Source organism: Humulus lupulus, chromosome 6 (assembly GCF_963169125.1).
Source record: "Humulus lupulus chromosome 6, drHumLupu1.1, whole genome shotgun sequence".
Classification (NCBI taxonomy): domain Eukaryota; kingdom Viridiplantae; phylum Streptophyta; class Magnoliopsida; order Rosales; family Cannabaceae; genus Humulus; species Humulus lupulus.
Genome location: NC_084798.1, coordinates 34,828,836 through 34,848,386, shown reverse-complemented (window position 1 = coordinate 34,848,386; position 19,551 = coordinate 34,828,836). Strand labels below are relative to the sequence as shown.

The 19,551-nt window shown below is 34.8% G+C and overlaps 1 protein-coding gene across 1 annotated transcript; it reads left to right on the top strand.

The window, feature by feature from the left end:
* Positions 1-1,363: 1,363 nt before the first annotated feature.
* Positions 1,364-18,842, top strand: LOC133784963 (glycosyltransferase BC10-like). The gene is made up of 10 exons (XM_062224228.1): positions 1,364-1,714; positions 1,799-1,901; positions 2,042-2,165; positions 2,411-2,482; positions 2,564-2,654; positions 15,983-16,063; positions 17,467-17,526; positions 17,646-17,768; positions 18,403-18,441; positions 18,582-18,842. Exons 1-10 carry the CDS (start codon positions 1,364-1,366, stop codon positions 18,708-18,710), a joined length of 1,173 nt encoding a protein of 390 aa, XP_062080212.1. The 3' UTR covers positions 18,711-18,842.
* The last annotated feature ends 709 nt before the right edge of the window (positions 18,843-19,551 follow it).

Genomic DNA, 19,551 nt, shown 5'->3' with positions numbered 1-19,551 from the left:
TCGTTTTGTTTATTATTCCTTATTGCTTCTTCCTTTTGTTTTTTTTTATCAGTGTAACTTTGTTATTAATTATCATCTATATGTTTCTTGGAGATGGTTTTTATTTTTTTGGAGTAACGATAATGGAATTAAATATGCTATGAATGTGTGTGTTTTTATGAATATACATGAGCGTGCATTAACATGATAATGGATTAATAATAAAAGTATTTCTATATATTTTCCATATATTCATGATCTTAATTAAATTTTGAGAATTTCGGAATAAATTTTTCAATTTTTGATTATTTTTCATTAGTCTCTCTAAACTACTTTTCCTAATTGTATTAGTTTCATTACTTTTAAGCGCTGTTTCTCTTTTCGACTCTTTATAGTTATATTGTCTATTAGAAAATATGCCTTTCATTAGTTTAAAATAATTTGCTAGTAATGGATATTTTTTAAATATCAATTGGGTGATAATGAAACTTGTTGAACATCACGCTCGTATTAATTAACGAGTGATGTGACTTCTTTTATCCTTTAATTGAAACTCAGATTTTGGAGAGAGAAAAAATAATTCTAAATGATTTCATTTTTTTAGATCCAAATAAAAAATGAGAGAATTTTTTCTTTGACAAAAACTAATAGTTAAATTAAATATAATTTTATAAAACTTAGAACAATTGCAAATGTATTCCGTAAAGAAGAGAGAATTAAAAACAAATATATTATAAAACTGTAGGAAAATATTTTTCCTTTTCTAATCTATGTTATTTTCTGTCACAAATTTTTTTTAAGTAAAATTTGATATCCAAACAAATGGGCTTAATTTCTAGAAAGAATATCTAGCCATGTAATAAGTTGTATTTAAATATTTTCTGCAATTAATAAAACAAAACATGAGGTCACTAGTATCTAGAGAGTAGTTCCCCTGTATTGAATTGTTATTAGTAGCTAGTTGGAATAGTCACTAGTATGTAGAGTGACTCCCATGAAATGAAATTCATCTATAAATTGACTAAATTATTGATTTATGAGCATTGTTATGTGTATCTTGATGTGGATTAGTGCAATCGAGTTAGAATATGTAGAATTAAAATCAAATTACACCAATCATATAGTATGTCATGTCAAATGGTGTTAAATACCATTAGGTGCACAATAACAATTCTCCTGTTTTAATTGATATTAATATATATATATATATTATATAATAATAGATGGGTTTTGGATATGTGTTTTTCAGCATAAGAGCAATACTACATAAAAAGGAGACAATGGAAAGTGGTACTACTACTACCTGCTAGTGGCTACTAGTCAATATATATACAAGTACATAATGATGACTGATGAGTTTATAGTGAAGGAAAGCTTGTAAAGTATGTCTGCGTCAAGACAAGTACGGCCAACAATTCACTTGAACAAAAGGCCAACATGGGTTCTCGTGCTGGTTCCTTTTGTGACCATATTTCTGATATTTGCCTATCTATTTTCACCAAGAAGTTCCTCTGAGGGTTGCTTCATCTTCTCATCCAATGGCTGTGGTTCATTCTTCCAAAAGCCTTTGTTCCTTCCCACTAGGGATTTGACTGATGGTGAGATTGCCTCTCAGGCAGTCATCAAGGAGATTCTAAGAACCCCTAATATTCACTCTAAGAACCCCAAAATTGCTTTCATGTTTTTGACTCCAAGTTCCTTGCCCTTTGAGATGCTCTGGGACAAGTTCTTTTCTGTAAGAATTTATTGATAATTTAAAGGATTAGTATACATATAATTTGTTTTATATTATTGATTCATGTATATCTTAATTTGGCAGGGCCATGAGGAAAGGTTTACTGTTTATGTACACGCTTCAAAAGAAAGTCCAACTCATGTGAGTCCTTACTTTGTTGGTCGAGACATACGTAGCGAAAAGGTATGTACTATATGTATATAACTACTCTTCTTAAATATATGTATGTATCACACACTACGATGGACACAAATTTACATATGTCGACCTTTTATACTTATTATAGTTACTAATAATGAATGTGATGAGAGTGAGTGACATATATAGCATATATATTTGTCTGTTTTCAGGTGGTGTGGGGAAAATTTTCAATGATAGAGGCAGAGAAGAGACTTTTGGGGAAGGCACTCTTAGATCCTGACAATGAACATTTTGTCTTGCTATCTGACAGGTACGCAATTTTTCCTAATTAATACAAGCTTGAGAGAGTGTAAAAGTGGTGAAAAGCTCAGTGCTCTGAATGAGTGAGCAAAGGCCTTACCATGAGCACTAGAACTTGCTAGCTTCTTCAATATTTACTTAACAAAATATACGCAAATTAATTGTGAACTTTGATCAGTTTGTAAGAATCAGATAGTGTTGGTTATATTTATGTTTACTAGTTATTAATTTGTATCTACTTATTATTGGTGTCAGTTGTGTACCCGTGCATAACTTCGACTACGTGTATAACTATCTTATCTTCACCAATGTCAGCTTCGTTGATTGGTAATTAAGCATAACTTCATCATGATCAGTTGTTTTTCTACAATTTTTTTTTTCAATTAAAGCTATTCTCTCTCTTTGTAGTTTTGTGGATCCTGGTCCTCATGGTAATGGCCGGTATTCAGAACATATGTTACCTGAAGTTGCAAGGCAAGACTTTAGGAAGGGATCACAGGTATATATTACTAATTGTAGCTAGCTACCTCATTCATTAATTGTTGTAACTTTTTTTTTTTTTTTTTGAAGAATGAAATCCTTTCATTAAGATAAACCATTAGAACCAAGGATACTGAAAATAGGGTATGAATCATCACTAATCCAAACCAAACCGTCATCTAACCTTATAGCAAATTTAGCCAAGTCATGATCAACACAAGAAGCTTCATGGCATTGCTTACCAATGTACTAGGGAAGAAAGATAGTAAAGATTTAATTAATTAGGTCAACAAAATGGTTATGGATTAAGTCCACCAAAGCTTTACAATTAGACTCAATAAAATTGACTATGAAGGATTCCTCTCCAAACACCAATTGATAGCTAAGAGTAAAGCTTGGGCTTCCATGAGAAGGGGGAGAAAATGCCCTTCTCAGGACAGCCACTGCAGCAACAACCTCTTCTGAGCTATTCCGAAGCAAATCATCTTCAACTCCTACGACTTGGTTGCATCTACATTAAGCTTAGGTAGTCCTGTGGAGGAGGGATCTAGGGGACAACTGCTCTATCCAGGCAAGGTTGTTGAGGCCTATTCTCCAAAACCCAAGAAGCTGCCTTAAACTCTTGAAAAAAAAAAGAAGAAAAGACCAATCACTAGATCTTTTGATTGCTTATGAACTAAACAAATAGTTGTTCTTATGCCTCCATATGTATAACGCCCTGGATAGCCAAGACCGTTACACTATGTGTTTATAAAGGTGCAAGACTTGATAATCAAGTAATTTAATTCAAAAAGTGTTACTGAAACTATAGTTGAACTAGGGTTAAAAGATTTTGGTATCAAAAGTTGCATTTCTTATAAATAATCATTCTCTTTTTTACATGGGATCCCAAAAGTAATAATCAAGATTTAAATACAGTGATTATCCATACTAAGGCAAAACAGACAGTTAAGCATATCCCGTCCTATTCCACTTCTCGGCCGTGGCGGCTGAACAGCTGACTATGTACATTCAGCCTCGCAGCTCTCCACCTCAAGATTGGTCCAACTTGCCTTTGCCTTTACCTGCACCACGAAGCACCCGTGAGCCAAGGCCTATCAACAAAACACAATAACAGAGCACAACCATTCAATAGACAATCAGATAACTCATATCGCATAGGCATGTACTCAATAGTTTAAGCATTCATGTTAATCAAGTTTTCATCATACCAAATATATCAATTCATATCAATAATCAATCCACATATGATAACTAGGGTTAACGCCCTTAGGCCGCACCCCCTATTTACCCCACTGACTCCGGCCCGCTTAAATCGAGCTCAGTGAATATTAAGTTGTCCTCGGCTATCAGTGGCCGAGCCGCGCCCTGTGCGCAAGTCTTATTTACGGCACCCTTAGGCCGTTTATCACATGTCCCATGGCGTAATACCATCTATGACATTATACAGATATTGGGAGCACTTAGTCCCATCACAAATACATAATCGGGTGCAGTTTTCTTACATTTAGATTTGCTAGCTTTGTTCGATTTGATCCTCAAGCACAATCCCGTCCGAGCCCTAGCGTACACCCAGTCACAACCATAGATCAGAATCATCACCAAACCTCATGTCCAAAACCTAGCCTCGGGACCAATCCCGACCCCTCGGGAAGCCCTAATTCCACCAAACGGGGTGGTGGAATCAAACCCCGAACCCCAAGGAAAAAACCATTGAAAATAACCCAAAAACCCCTTTCTGGAAACAAGGTAGCGGTACAGCGCTCTAAGGAGAGCGCTACAGCGCTACAAACAGATCCAAAAGGCTCATAAACTTCAGGGCCTAGCGCTATAGCGCCCAGTGACTAGCGATGTAGCGCTAATCACAGCACAGCCCTGCACAACATTTTTCCCTTCGAATTTTCCCGAGCCAAACCTACTCAAAACCCAACCAAATTTCAAAGCAAGCCTTCCAACATCCTCCACTCATCCCAAACATCCCAACCACACATAACCCAATCACATGCACCCCTAAACAAAGAATTCACCATGGCTGGACCCAAAACTCAGAAACTCAATAAAACCACAGAAATCACAAAGCTTAAAGCTAGAGTTCCTTACCTCTGATGGATGAGCTTAGCCTAGGTTGTGTCCCACTCCTGCTTAGCCTTCTCCTCCTCAAATCTTCAGCCTCAACTCCCTAGAATTCCCACAGAATTTTGCTTAGGAAAACCAGCTCAACATCAATACTAGGAACTGAAAACTACCTTGAACCTTACCTCAAATGAATGGATTGCCCTTGCTAAATCCTTGCTAATTCTTCAGGCCAGACCAAGGACCTTAGCCTCAAGCTTCTGTTCTGACTCTCCCTGAGTTTCTGCCCCAAAAGACCTCAAGAACTGATGGAGAAAAGCTTAAACCAAGAGAGAGAAAGATAGACTTCCTATTTCTTTTTCTTTTTTCCCTCATTTTCCTTCTTTTCTTTCTTTTTCTGTCCTTTCTTTCCTTTAGTTTCTAGACTTCCCACTAAGGCATAAAGCCAAAACAATACCTAAGTCTTATCCCTTATAAGCCAAATGGCCACAATACCCTCCCCTAATTCCTAAGCCTTTTAATCCACCTAGGGGCATTTTGGTCATTTCACCCAATTCCCGCTAATTCCTCGAGTGTCTCTAATATTTACCACTTACTTCCCGACACCTAACTAATCACCAATTATATTCCTCAATGTCAAGAAAGACTCCAATATATTCTCTAAATTCCCAGAAATACCCCCAGGCTCACCCTAAGATGGGTATAAAACCCCGCCGTGACTTTTTCGCTAAACCGCTCACTGGGATCGTCTCGAGTCACAGATTACAAATATATCCACATAATAATGTGGTCTCGATAATTTATCACATATATATACAATTATGCCCTCAACGGGCCAAAATTACAATTATGCCCTTCTAACTTAATCAGGGCCTACATGCATACTAATACACATAGTCATGCATCACAGATATTCAAATAGCCATATAACATGTGTTTAATCATTAATTCACATATAATCCAATTATGCCCTCCCAGCACACTAATCAGGCCCCTAAGCCTTATTAGTAAATTTGGGTCGTTACAATATGACCCACAACAAACAAAGAAACCTCTCAATATCAAAAGTATCAAAGTTAGGATTAACCGAAAGGATAATATATAATATAAATCATGTTAACTTTTATCAACAAGGTATTTAAAAGACTTACCTTTCTATAGCCTAGCAGGGCATGAAGGATGGATTCATAGGAGAATGAAAACCTAGGACGATTTGGATATTGGGTGATTTTCTTGGTGAAGAGATCAGAATTTATAGGAAGGGAATTATTACAAACCCTCCATGAAATTCTTGATTTTTGGAGGAATTTGTAAGTGCCAATGGGTTTTCCACCACGCAATTGAAGAATAATGATTGGTAGAAGATGTTAACAGTAAAGTGGGAATGAGAAAATGGCTCTAGATCGAATAATGATCTGAGCAGAGCTTGTATTATTTATATAACCAAGAAATACAAAGAGGCTAATTACAACAGAAATAACAACTCACAAGAAACTAACTACAGGCCGTTAGGAAAGCTAATAAAAAAAACACTAAGTTGTAATAACAAGCCTAACAGAGATAACTAACAAATGTAACTATAACGCCCTGGTTACCCCAGAACAGTTACGGTGAACGGTGAACCGGAAATTTGACTCGCTACTCGAGTCCTGTGGTTAAAAACGTGCTCTAAGTGTATTTAACGGGCTAAGGTGGAAAACCAATAAAAGGGAAAAGGATATATTTTATTAAATGCATAAAACTGTTCATGGGCCCATCAAAACATTCACAAGTTCTTTACAACTCAAAATGGTCACTACTGTTTCAAATTTACAAACCCGCCGACCTAAGCGGCAAAAATAGGGTAAACCCCCTAGTTCCTCTGAGAACTCCTTGGCTGTGGTGCTCAAGCGGCATCATATGTACACATCACCACCTAAGCTCTCCACTCAAGGCTGGGTGAGCTTTTCTTTCCTTTTACCTGCACCACATAGCACCCATGAGCCAAGGCCCAGCAAGAAAACACAATAATGCATATAGATATTAACAACTGATTATTATTATAATCACACAGAGCTTATAGCTCTTAAACAGATGAGTGAATATCACTTGAGGTTCTGGTAAACCATAATGAGTGACTGACAAGCAAGTCACTAATTTAAACAGATGAGTGACTGCTGGGTATGTCACTAGCTTGAACAGATGAGTGACTGCTGGGTAAGTCACTAGCTTAAACAGATGAGAGACTAATGGGTAAGTCTCTAACTTAACAAATGAGTGACTGATGGGTAAGTCACACAAGCGCTTTTAGTTTTCATCGAACTTGAGGTCAGTCCGGCATTAACGCTCTTATGAGTCATTTAATGCAGATGTCGATTAGATCTAATCTTTATTGGCTTGTGTTGAACATGCTAAGGCCGTTCTGACTTATGAGTCAGCACTGTGTGACCAGTGCCCAGTACCACTGCCGAACTTAACTAATAAGTCCCAACTTCACAGTTGATACTGGCACATTTGCCAATTCTGACTAATTAGTCAGTAGCATGCACAAGTGAGCAAGATTTGCTAAGCATTCAATAATCAACCCATGTTCACATTTACACATTCAACATTCCTCATGAATAACCATGCATGTCACATATGGGGTGCAGTTTTCTTACCTCTGATTCGAGCGAGAATGAATAAAAGAACGACCCTTGAGAACGATATGACTTTTAGTCATTTAGCGGTCACCTAATCATAACCAAATATGGGACACCATCAATAAAATGATCATCAAAGGTTTCCAAACCAAGATCTAGTCTCCGGGACATCAATCCCCACTAATCTGGGTAGTAGGAACCATCCCGAGACCTAAGGTTTGAGTTCCCATAATTAAAACACAATTTTGACCAAAAATGCCCTTAAGCGTCGCGGCCCTACACCAGCCTTGCGCCGCGGCCCGCCCCCAAACAGAAGCCACACTCACCTCTACCTGTGCCTAACACCGCGACCCTAACTGCTCAGACGGCAAGCCACCTCCTTCATCGAGCCTAGGCCGCGACGCCCTAGAACAGAGCAGGGGCCCTTCCACGAGCCCAGCCAAAAACTTCATTTTATTTCATCCCAAACTCTCCAAAAACATACCTAAACACTTCCAAATCATCAAATCAAAGTTCCCAAGCTTCCCAATGATCCAAAACCATCAAATCCAAAGGCTCAAACGAATCAAAATCTCAACGATTCATAAAAGCCAATTCTAAGCTTAGAAACTCTAAAAACTCAAAACTTAAAAATTAGATTACCTTTGATTAGGTTGTTTCTCATCAAATCCTTCAGTCAAGAAGCTTCTATTATTTCCTAGGATCGCTAGGCCTCGATCCTCACTTGATTCTGACTCCTAGAACTCAAGATTTCTTCGAAAATGCTTCGAACAGTAAAATGAACTAATGGGAAGAGAAAAAGGGTTTTCTAACGTACGGTTCTATCTGACAAGCTACTTCAAGCTTAAGTAACCTCAAATAAAACCTAAGTCTTGGGGTCTCAAAAACACCCTCGGGGACATTATAGTCAAAACTCCCAGAATTTCCTCCTGATCTCAATAACTCCAAATTTATCATCAAATAACATTCTCATTACTCAATATCCCAATAAAAGACCCCCGTTATGAAAAAACCGCTAATTTGAAATATAAGACCGTTTCATACCGAATAGCTCGAATATATCTCCATAATAATGGGATCTCATTCACAAATCACAATATGCACCCAAATACACAAATATACCCTTAACGGGCCAAATTATCAAAACATCGTAATAATCAAATGTGGACCCACATTCATGCATATAACATCATATTATAATATAATTCACATGAACATGCATATTATCATTTAATGGCATTATTAAACAGTTATGGCCCTCCCAGCCTACTAATCCAGCCATTAAACCGCATTAGGGATTTCCGGGGCATTACAGTAACAGTATTGACCAAGACTAACTATATTGACTAACAATCCCCCTTAAGGTTACTGTCTTGGAAGAACACTGAACTTGCGATAGAGAGTAGTAAATCGATTGATGAGGAGAAGTTTGGTTAAAATATCAACAATTTGGTACTCTGAAGGGACATACTGAATTGAGACTTCCTTCCTTTGTACCATGTCATGAATGAAGTGGAAATCAATCTCTATATGCTTGTTACGAGCATGAAAGATTAGGTTTGAAGCAAACTGAGCAGCAAACATGTTATCGATCACGAAGCAAAACTGGGATATATGCAAGTGGTAAGTGGAGTTCAAAGAATAAATTCTTATACCAAGTCAGCTCAGCTACAACTTGAGCTAAAGCACGGTATTCAGATTCAACATTACTTTGAGAGACCACCTTTTTCTTGGATGAAGACCACGAAACAATACTATCGCCAAGAAAAACATAGTACCCACCTGTGCTCCGTTGGTCATCATGATTTAATGCCCAGTTAGCATCTATAAAGGCAACAATATGCAATGGTGAGGCAGTAGACAATGTAATGCCATGAGACTGAGTTCCACTGAGATATCATAATATTCGTTTGACAACCATCCAATGAGTTGTGGTAGGTGCATGCACGAATTGGCAAGCGTGATTGATTGCAAATGCTATGTCTAGCCGTGTCATAGTGACATACTGAAGAAAGCCAACCACAGGGCGATAGTCAGTAGGATCATCTAATAAGGTGCCATCATGCCGAGATAAGGGACAACTTGCAGAACAGGAGTTGGGGCTAGTTCAGACTCAATCATATCAGTCATGAATAGAAGATCATGAATATACTTTTGTTGGTTGAGAAGCAGCTGGTTTGATGTTCTAGTGACTTCAATACCAAGAAAGTAATGAAGTGAACCAAGATCATGAATAGCAAACTATTGGTGAAGTTGTTGAATAAACCAATGGAAAATAGATTGACTTGTTCCAGTTAAGATAATGTCATCCACGTAGACTAATGGATAGATTGCAAAATTAGTAGTACGCAGGATGAATAGTGAAGTATCAGATTTGGAACATATGAAACCGCAGTTGAGAAGAGTTGAATTCAACTTGAAAACCAAGCTCTTGGGGCCTGTTTATGACCATAAAGAGCTTTGGACAACTTACAAACATGTAATGGCCTATATTTATCAATAAAGATGGGTGGTTGTGTCATGTAAACTTGTTCTGAGAGATCCCTGTTTAAAAATGTATTGTGTACATCAACCTGCCGGAGGGGACAACCATTTGACAAAGCTAAGGTGAGCATGACCCGTATGGTGGCAGGCTTCACAACTGGAGAGAAAGTATCAAAATAGTTCACCCCGGCAGTTTGAGTGAACCCACATCAATAGATCCATCTGGTTTATACTTCAGTTTGAACAACCATTTGTAGCCAATTATGTTAGTATCTTTGGGACAAGGAACCAATTGCCAAGTTTTATTTCGCTCGAGAGCTTCAAGTTCAGTCTCCATAGCTGCTTTCCAGTGGGAAAGAAGAAGGCCCTGCTTGTAGGATTTAGGTGGTAGATTGGGATCTACAGTAGACTTGGAACAAGAGCCATGTGCTTGTGAATACCACATTTGGATCTAGTCATCATCGGGTTCTTGTTTACTGCAATCGGAGCCTGCATAAAAAAAGAATCAATGACATTAGTCTACTCAATTTGGGGTGTTGGGCTAGCTATGAGGGGTGTGGTGAGGGAGAAAGTTGATTTGGGAGAGGATTATGAAGGGGAAGGTGATGGGGATGGTGAGGTGGATAAAGGATAATGAGAGGGAAAATTAGTTCAAGAGTGAGTGGAAGATGAGGTTGAGGAAGAGTTTGTGAGAGGAGGCGTTAGTGAAGGTAAAGAAGTGGAGGAAGTTACTGGTGAAACAATAAGATTTAGAGGTAATATAGCAGGAGTATAAGCAGCAATGGATGGAGAAATGGTAGTAGATATAGAGGAAGAGAAGAAAATAAATGAATGTTCATCAAAGACAACATGACGAGTAGTGTATATACGACGAGTGGTGTAATCTAGACATAGATACCCTTTGTGACTTGTACTATAACCAAGAGACATGCAATGAGATGATCTAAATTGTAATTTGTTCTTGTTGTATTGTCGTAGGCATGGGAAACAGAGGCAACTGAAGGTCCTACATAAAGAGTAGTCAGGACTCTTATGATATAATACTTGGAATGGTGATGTGAACTTGAGAATTTTGGTTGGAAGACAATTGATTGTATAGACAACTGCACGGAAGGTATATAGCCAATATTGTAAAGGTAATGAAGCATGAGCTAAAAGAGAGAGACCTATTTCAACCACATGTCTGTGCTTTCGCTCAACACGACCATTTTGGGATGAGGTATAGAGGCAAGAGAATTGGTGATGTATCCCACAAGAATTGAGAAAGAGAATAAAGTATTTGTACTCTTATGCATTATCTGATTATATTTCTTTGATTGTAGTGTTAAACTAGTTTTCAACAAGTAGTTTAAACTGTTGAAACATGGGAAAGGCTTGGTCTTTAGTGTGTAATGAATAAAGCCACGTAAACCGAGAGTAGTCATCTAAGAAAGGTATTAAATATCTAGACCCATCAACAGCTGGCATGGGAGATGGTCCCCATATATCAGTATGAATCAAAGCTAAAGGTGTTATTGCATGAGAATCAGAAAAAGAAAATGGAGGCCTATGGCTTTTTGCTAATTGACAAGATAAGCAAATGTTATGTTTACTATAAGAAAGAGTTTGATTACATTTATTGAGAACATTATTGACTATATCTGCATGTACATGACCGAGCCTTGCATGCCAAATGGCAGTTGGGCTTTGATTTGCATTTTGAAAGAGAAGAGTAGATGTAAGGGCAGAAGGAATTGTGTGAAGAATGGAGTGGTAGGCAGCTTTGTTGTTAGACAAGTGGTGGATGGATTTGGCAGCTTGGATAGTGTATAGGCCATGTTCAAGAGGACCTTGATGAGGAGGAGTCTTGGTGCTGAGATCCTTGATTTTGTAATGATTGGAGTAGGATTCAACAAAGACATTGTTGTCAAGACAGAATTGAGAAATAAACAAAAGATTAAATGTGAGCATAGGAACTTGATAAACATTTTGTAATTGGAAAGAAATAATAGGAGTGATAAGCGAAGATGAACCAGTAGAGTGAATAGGGACGGAATTACCGTTTCCTGCAGTGATAGATTCAAGACTAGAGTAGGCAAAGACATTGTCAAGGTTGGTGTCATTGGGAGTGAGGTGGTGGGAAAGCCCAAGTATCAAGCAGCCAAGTGTCATCAGCAATAGTATGAGGTGTGGCTACCATAGCAGAAACAGTTTGAGATGATGTAGATGTCAAGATGTTTGGTGCAGGAAGATTGGGGTCGAATCGCCTATAGCAATTGTAGGCATGATGGCATGGACGGAGACAAAGTTGAGACACAAGTCTTGACCCAGACTTGTTGTTTTGAGAACCTCGACTAAAGGAGAAATTCCGATTATTGGAGGAAAACGCATGAGCAATGTTGTAGTTATTGTGATTACCGCGAGATGATCCAGATCGACTAGAAAATTGGGGGCGATTGAACTAGGAAATTGGGGCAGATTCATCAACTGAGATATTTTGTTCAAGACGCGATTCGTGCGCCATAAGAAGGCTTGTGACATGCTCGAAGGTGACCCCTTTGGATTTGGAAGTGATAGACACCACTAATGATGAGTTGTATTCGATACTGAGACCTGCAAGAAGGTATAGAACTTGATCTCTTTCAGAAAATGCAATAAGTTGATCCGTGAGACTTTTAATCTTGAGGATGTAATCAATATCATGGATGTAGCTCCTTTCTTGACTATCTGAAGCTGGAGTCTGAGATGCATTATTCTAGTGTTTGATGTCGAAGAGTATATTTGACGGAGGGCAGTCCAAGCAGCGACACTGGTTCGATGACCCACAATCTGGGCCATGATTTTTTAGGTGAAAGAAGAATAGTTCCAACTGAGTATGAGCCTATCCTTTCTGCGCCAAGCAAGAAAATCGGGATTGAGACTAATGGTGCCTTCGACGTTTTGAGGAGGAGAGACATTAGTGCCATCAAGAAAATCTTTAATGTCATTGGCATAGATCACATTCTCCATTTGTGCCTTCCAAAGGAGAAAATTAGAACGATCCAATTTGACAGGTAGGGCATGATTGAGCGCCTGAGAGAGGACCAAGAATTGTTGTGTTGTGAGAACAGAGAAAGTAGATGTCGAATCTCCTGGAGCAATGGTGGTTGGAGCAGGAAGAGTGGTGGAATCTTGAGAATTGTTGGTATCCATGAAGAAAGTGACAATGAAAACAATAAAGGATCAAACAACGGAGGATCAAAGAATGGAGGATCAAATTAGGCTGATACCATGTTAACAGAAAAGTGGGAATGAGAAAATGGCCCTAGATCGAATAATGATCTGAGCAGAGCTTGTATTATTTATATTACGAAGAAATACAAAGAGGCTAATTACAAAAGAAATAACAGATCACAAGAAACTAACTACAGGCAGTTAGGAAAACTAATCAGAAAAACATTAAGTTGTAATAACAAGCCTAACAGAGATAACTAATAAATGTAACAAATTGACCAAGACTAACTATATTAACTAATAGAAAAGGGTTCACTGGATGAGAAATGAGCTAAGTGGATACCCAAGGAAGAGAACAATCTTCTCATCAAAGAGATAATAGAGTTTAGTCATGTCCAAATTACTATTGGTATCAATTAAATTAGTAACACTATGAAAGGGAAGAGGAGTAGAATGGAAACAAACCTGGAACCCAATAGTCCTTAACTATAGAAATATTGGTGCCATTCCCAGCCTTCCACAGATAAGAGATTTACTGAGCAATTATTTTCCCCGATTTATGCTTCTCCAAACCAAGGATGGATATCACCCAAGATTATAATGAATAAAGAAGGATTGGGGATGAATCTAGTAACAAAATTTTTGGCAATAAGAGAAAAAAGGTTAGATAACAACCTCTAAGCCTACTTAGCAAGCATGCTTGAGTTGAAGTGGACAAGAGACCTGAAACCTAAATCCCTAAAATACTTTGATTACATTAATCATATGTTTGGTAGAAGAGAAAAAAGGAAGGGGAAAGAAAAGTTTGGAGAGAAGTAAAGAAAAATTGTTTGTTTGGTTTGGAAGAAAGATGATAGAAGAGAAAAATGGATAGAAAAATGATGAGTGGGTCTCACCAAAAAATTTCTCTCCCAAATTGGAGAGAATTTTTTTTACAATACATATCTAAATTAAAACTTATTTACCTATACCACCAACCAAGTGGCCTAGTGGTAAAGTGGTACGTCTGGTTTCCTAGTGGTCAGGGGTTTGAATCTGGGTGACTCCCTCTGACAACATGGAACGACGGTCTAAGGTGTCTTAAATGTGAGCACTATGTGCGCCAACCCAGCCACCCTTGCCCTCTGGCTTTAGGATCCCTTTAGCACTAGTAAGTTGATGGAGTTCAGGTGCACACCCCATCGTAGGTGGGGGTGACCCGTCGAGTAGGGTCTTGGCAAACTTTTTTTGGCGAGGTTGGAGCTCTCATAGTAACGCCCAGAGAGGGGAGCCACACTTGTAGCCCCCTCCTCCCCTTTTAGTTATTTTTAAAAAAAAAAAACTTATTTACCTATATTTTTAAATCAAAATTATTCATATAAAATTATTAAATTGTAATTTTACTTTCATATTATTATATCTCATTTCTTCATATCAAACAAGATAAGAGAATTTTTTTTTCTACCACTCCAATTTTCTCTCTCTCCTAATTTTTCTATCTTTTCATTTTTCTTTCCTCTATACTAAACATGTGTAAATATGCCAACTTCTCCTATGAATTTTAGAATGCTTAGAATCACCACCCCACAAAAATCAAGAGATAAGAGACTCAACACTTTTACAAAATTGGGAAGCTTAAAACAAGTCATTGCATAGGAAGGAATAAAATGAATAAATGTTATAAGCAAGATTTTTTTTTCTCACACCCTTAAAGAGAAACTTCTTATTCCAAGTGTTCAAATGAGATCATGCTCTATCTTTGATATAGTTGAAGGCCTCATATTTAATCTCTCAAAACATCGAGGTAATCCAAGGTGTTTGTAAGAACATCACTGATGGGAAAAGAGAGAAAATTTTGAATGGAGTGTTTATCCTTAGGGCTAGTATTAGGAGAGAAAAAAAAAAGTAGATTTAGAGTAGTTGACCGACTGACCAAAATCCTACTGTAAATATCAAGAGACTCTTGAATGCTTAGAGAAAATGAGATTTTAACATGACAAAAAAAAAATGTTGTCATCAACAAAAAAGATGTGAGAAATGGAAGGAGCACACCTGGCAATCTTGATGCCTTTCACGACTTGAAAGTCTTCTTAAAAATAGATAAGGGAAGAAAGCCCTTTAAAATAGAGGAGCATAGGTAAGGTAATAAAGGATCAACATGCCTAATCTCTCTAATAGGAGTAACCTCACCAACAACTTGTCCATTGATACTAAACTTGAACCTAGTGGACTAAATACATTTCATGATGAGGTTAACAAAATTTGAAGCAAAACTGAAATGGTCTATAACTATACGAATCAAATGCCACTTAACCTTATCAAAATCTTTGGCCATCTACCAAGTTTTTGTCGGATCTTCGGATCTTAATAAAATGGATCAACTCTTAAGCAATAAGAATATTGTCTGAGATGAGACGACTTGGAAGAAAAACACTTTGAGTGGTAGAGATAATTTTATTCGGACCAAGTTTCAGCCAACAAGAACCTTATATATGTTTTTGTAAAAGCTAATAGGCCAAAAATCTTTAAGGGCCTTAGGACATTTGCTTTTTGGGATGAGGAAAATATGAGTGGAGTTAATTATAAATTGTATCAATTGTTGAGTGTCGCATCATGCATCATGTAGTATTTGACACCTTAAAATGTTATTTAACAACATTATAAAATAATTGAATATGTAAACCCGAAAATAAATTGTATCAATTATCGCTTGCTATATCATAAGGTGCAATATAACAACACTATATAAAATAAAATATATAAGAACTATTGTCAAACTAAGTTTTGAATTTATAAATTCGTAATAACTCATTAAAATGAGTATTTTGTTGTTGAAATTAAAATTATTAAATTAATATGGTATGCACCGACATAATTGCTATATGTATATTAAACTTAAAATAGAAACTCAACTATTATAAGATGAATTGTAAATAGTGCCTTCTAAAGTGATAGAAATGAGCTAAATTGAAGTTATAGTGATTCATGTTTTATACAGTGGTTTTCTTTGAAACGGCAACATGCAATTATCGTTATGGCAGATAGCTTGTACCACAGGAAGTTCAAGCTTTTTTGCAGGGTATGTAATTAATGTGTTCATGATCTATGCATGAAGTTCTTTAATTACTAATTTTTAAACATTATTATCAGGAAATATATCATTTTAGTATTCTATTATTTTCTTGTAACTAATTTAGTACTTTATTATTTAATTAATATTATTTTAATACCCAAGAGCATCTCCAAGTATCTGTTCTACATAACTTTTAGTCGTCAATCTGTGATAGAAAGTGGAATAGAAATTGACAATAACAGTCCAAATTGGTTTTCATACTTTTTTTTTTAAAAAAAATATATCTTTTGTTTAATATTTAATAATTAATAGAAATTAAAAATCATAAAAAATTATTAAATTAATCCATATTAGCTAAAACAAGGAGTCTAGTTGGAGTGGAGTTGACAAAAGTAGTTTCATGAAATAGGTTTTCAAGTAGTTTAAAATTGCACCATTTTACTAATTTTGATAAAAAAAAAATTATACACAATTTATCAATAAATTTTAAATCCAAAAGAATTTTAAATTAATTAATATCAAACTGTTTATAAATATTTTATAAAAAAATAGGGCCTATATCATTTTAGGTCCCAATATTGTATCTTGATTCCATGACGACCCTCTATTTTAAAAAATACATTTTTAGAACTTATGTTTTGTCAAATTGTTAAAAATAGTATCCTGAAGCGAAAATTGGTCAAAATATTTTCAAATATAATTCTATAAAGATCGATGCCTAACGAAGATTCATGCATTTCCCGATTTGATGACCTCGAAAATAAAGCTTGAGTGTAAAATTTTTTTGACCAAATTTAGATTTAGGGACAATTTTTAACTATTTGGAAAAATACAAGATCCAAAAAAGTACTTTTAAAACAGAAAGTTTATCGTGGAATTAAACTAAAATTCATGGACCTAAAATGATAAACTCATTAATTAAAGGGAAAATTACACATAGCACTATAAATTATTTTTTTTAAAATTGAAAAATGCAGAATTTTACAAAAATTACAAAAATACGAATAACAGTTTGTAATAGTTCTATAATCGTCTGTTACAATTTTTTATTTAGTCTATAAATGTTGTTCACTAATTCGTAACATATAGTTACAAACTTGTAAATTTTAGTTACAAATTTGTAAACTTTGGTTATAAAAAAATGTATTGTTACAAATTTATAAACAAAAAATAAAGTTCCGTATTTACCATTATGTCCATCTGTAATTTTGTAATTTTTTTTGTCAAATTTTATATATTTAGTATTCTTTTAAATCTTAGATATTTTTGTGAATTTTCCTAATTGAACAATAAAAATACTAAATTTATTTATGGACAAATTAATAAAGTACTAAAGTAGTGTATTCTCTTATTATTGTTATCATTATTATTTTGTTTAATTTTTAAAATATTACATAATATTGTCTCAGCCAAACATGAACGGGCGCAACTGCTACTCAGACGAACACTATTTGCAAACCTTTCTTCGTGTGAGTATTCTTCAGAACTGGCTTATATATATAACATTAATTATCATAATTAATTTCTAACAAGGTTATACAATTCTATATACTAGTGTATGTTATATAATAAATATTTTTATGCTCAGATGAAAGACCCTGGTGGAATTGCAAACTGGTCAGTAACCCATGTTGATTGGTCTGAAGGAAAGTGGCACCCTAAAGCCTATAGGGCTCAAGATATTTCTTTTGAGCTCCTCAAGAATATTACGGTATTTCACAAAATTTATTAAGGGACTCACTATTGAGACTCATCTTTTTTTTCTCTTCTCTCCTCTTTTCCTCTTTTTTTATTAATTAATATTATTACTAAGTATATGATTTTAATAAATTAAACTAAATATTATTGAGAACTAAAAATAATGTATTCTTATCGTACTTCCAAAATACATTTAATATATCACTTATATATTAATTTATTTATTATTTTTAATTAATAAATATTTACATATTTTAATTTTAATTTTTAAAAACGTGAAAATTGAATATTTTGATTTTACTAATAATTTTAATTCTAATGATATCAATTTTTTATTTTGTTCTTATTTTGAGTTTTAAAAAAATTAAAAACTTTGATTAAGTTTTTTATTCTTAAAATACCATTATTTTTTAATTAAGAGTGTCAAAAAATTAAAATTATAAATTATAAAGGTGGAGAAAATAAAAATAAATTATTTACTAATGGACTCTTAGAGAAAGTGTGTTAAACTTTTTTATGAAGGGTACAAATAGAAAGTAGTGTATAGAATAAGAAAAAAAAGGTTATGAATAGAAGTACCCATTATTAATTGCCTTTTTTTTACTCCTAAAATTTACATTTAATTCATTTTTAAACTTTAATTTCAGTCTATTGATGAGAGCACTCATGTCACAAGCGACAACCAGGTACTAAAACGACCTTATACTTATTCTTCTACATTAGTTTTTTTTTTAGAAGAAACCGTTCAATTAAGCTCAATCATGGCAAGGTTATTTATATTTTATTTAATATTAAATATTATTTTATATAAAAATAATTGGTGCAGAAAACAATAATGACAAGACCTTGCATTTGGAATGGGTTGCAGCGACCATGTTATTTGTTTGCCCGAAAGTTTTATCCTGAAACTCTTGATAAACTAATTCACCTTTTCTCCAATTATGCTGGAACTTAGCTTAGCTTCATTTTTTTTTTTTTACAATTCTTTCGGCATTGAAGAGATATAAGTGATTTCCATTGAATTGGTTAATTTTGTTCTTATTCTTTCAATATTTATTAATTAGATTTTTTATTTGTCTAAAGTTGAAATATTTTGCCATATTTTAATGTGAATATTCCAAAATATAATTACTAATGATTACTAAGTGGCTATATCTCACTACCATAAAAATGGGTTTCCACTTCAGTTTTTAAGGAGTACTGACTTCGGTTTTCGTAAAAATCATACCCAAAGTTGTTCCAGACAAAGTAAAAAGTCCTAAGAAAACCAAAGTGGAAAATCTCATTGAAGTTGAAAATTTGCAATCGAGCTAGCCGTTTGAAATATGAAGTTTTCCACTTCGGTTTATGTGTACGAAGTAGAAAGTGTAAACAGAAGTAAAATAAAATAAAATCACCAAATTTTGATTAAATCCAAAATATATATTTTTCATTTTTTATTTTTGCATATTTCTATTTTTAATGTCATTCAATTATTTATTTAATTTAAAATAAAAATAAAAATCACAAAATTTATATACACTTATAATTAGAATGTTTATATAAAATTAAATATTTGTACATTCACATAATGTTATATAATTTTAAATAATATAACATTATATTAAATAATGTGACAAAATGTGATTCGTCACACAAATGTGATTTGTCACACCTTACAACATATTAATGAAAATCACAAAATTGCACACATGTCTGTGCTCAAATGTGACATATTTTGGAGTTACAAATTCATAACTCTAAAATATTACTCAATAATGTGTAGATTGTATGTTACACATTTGATATTGGATTTC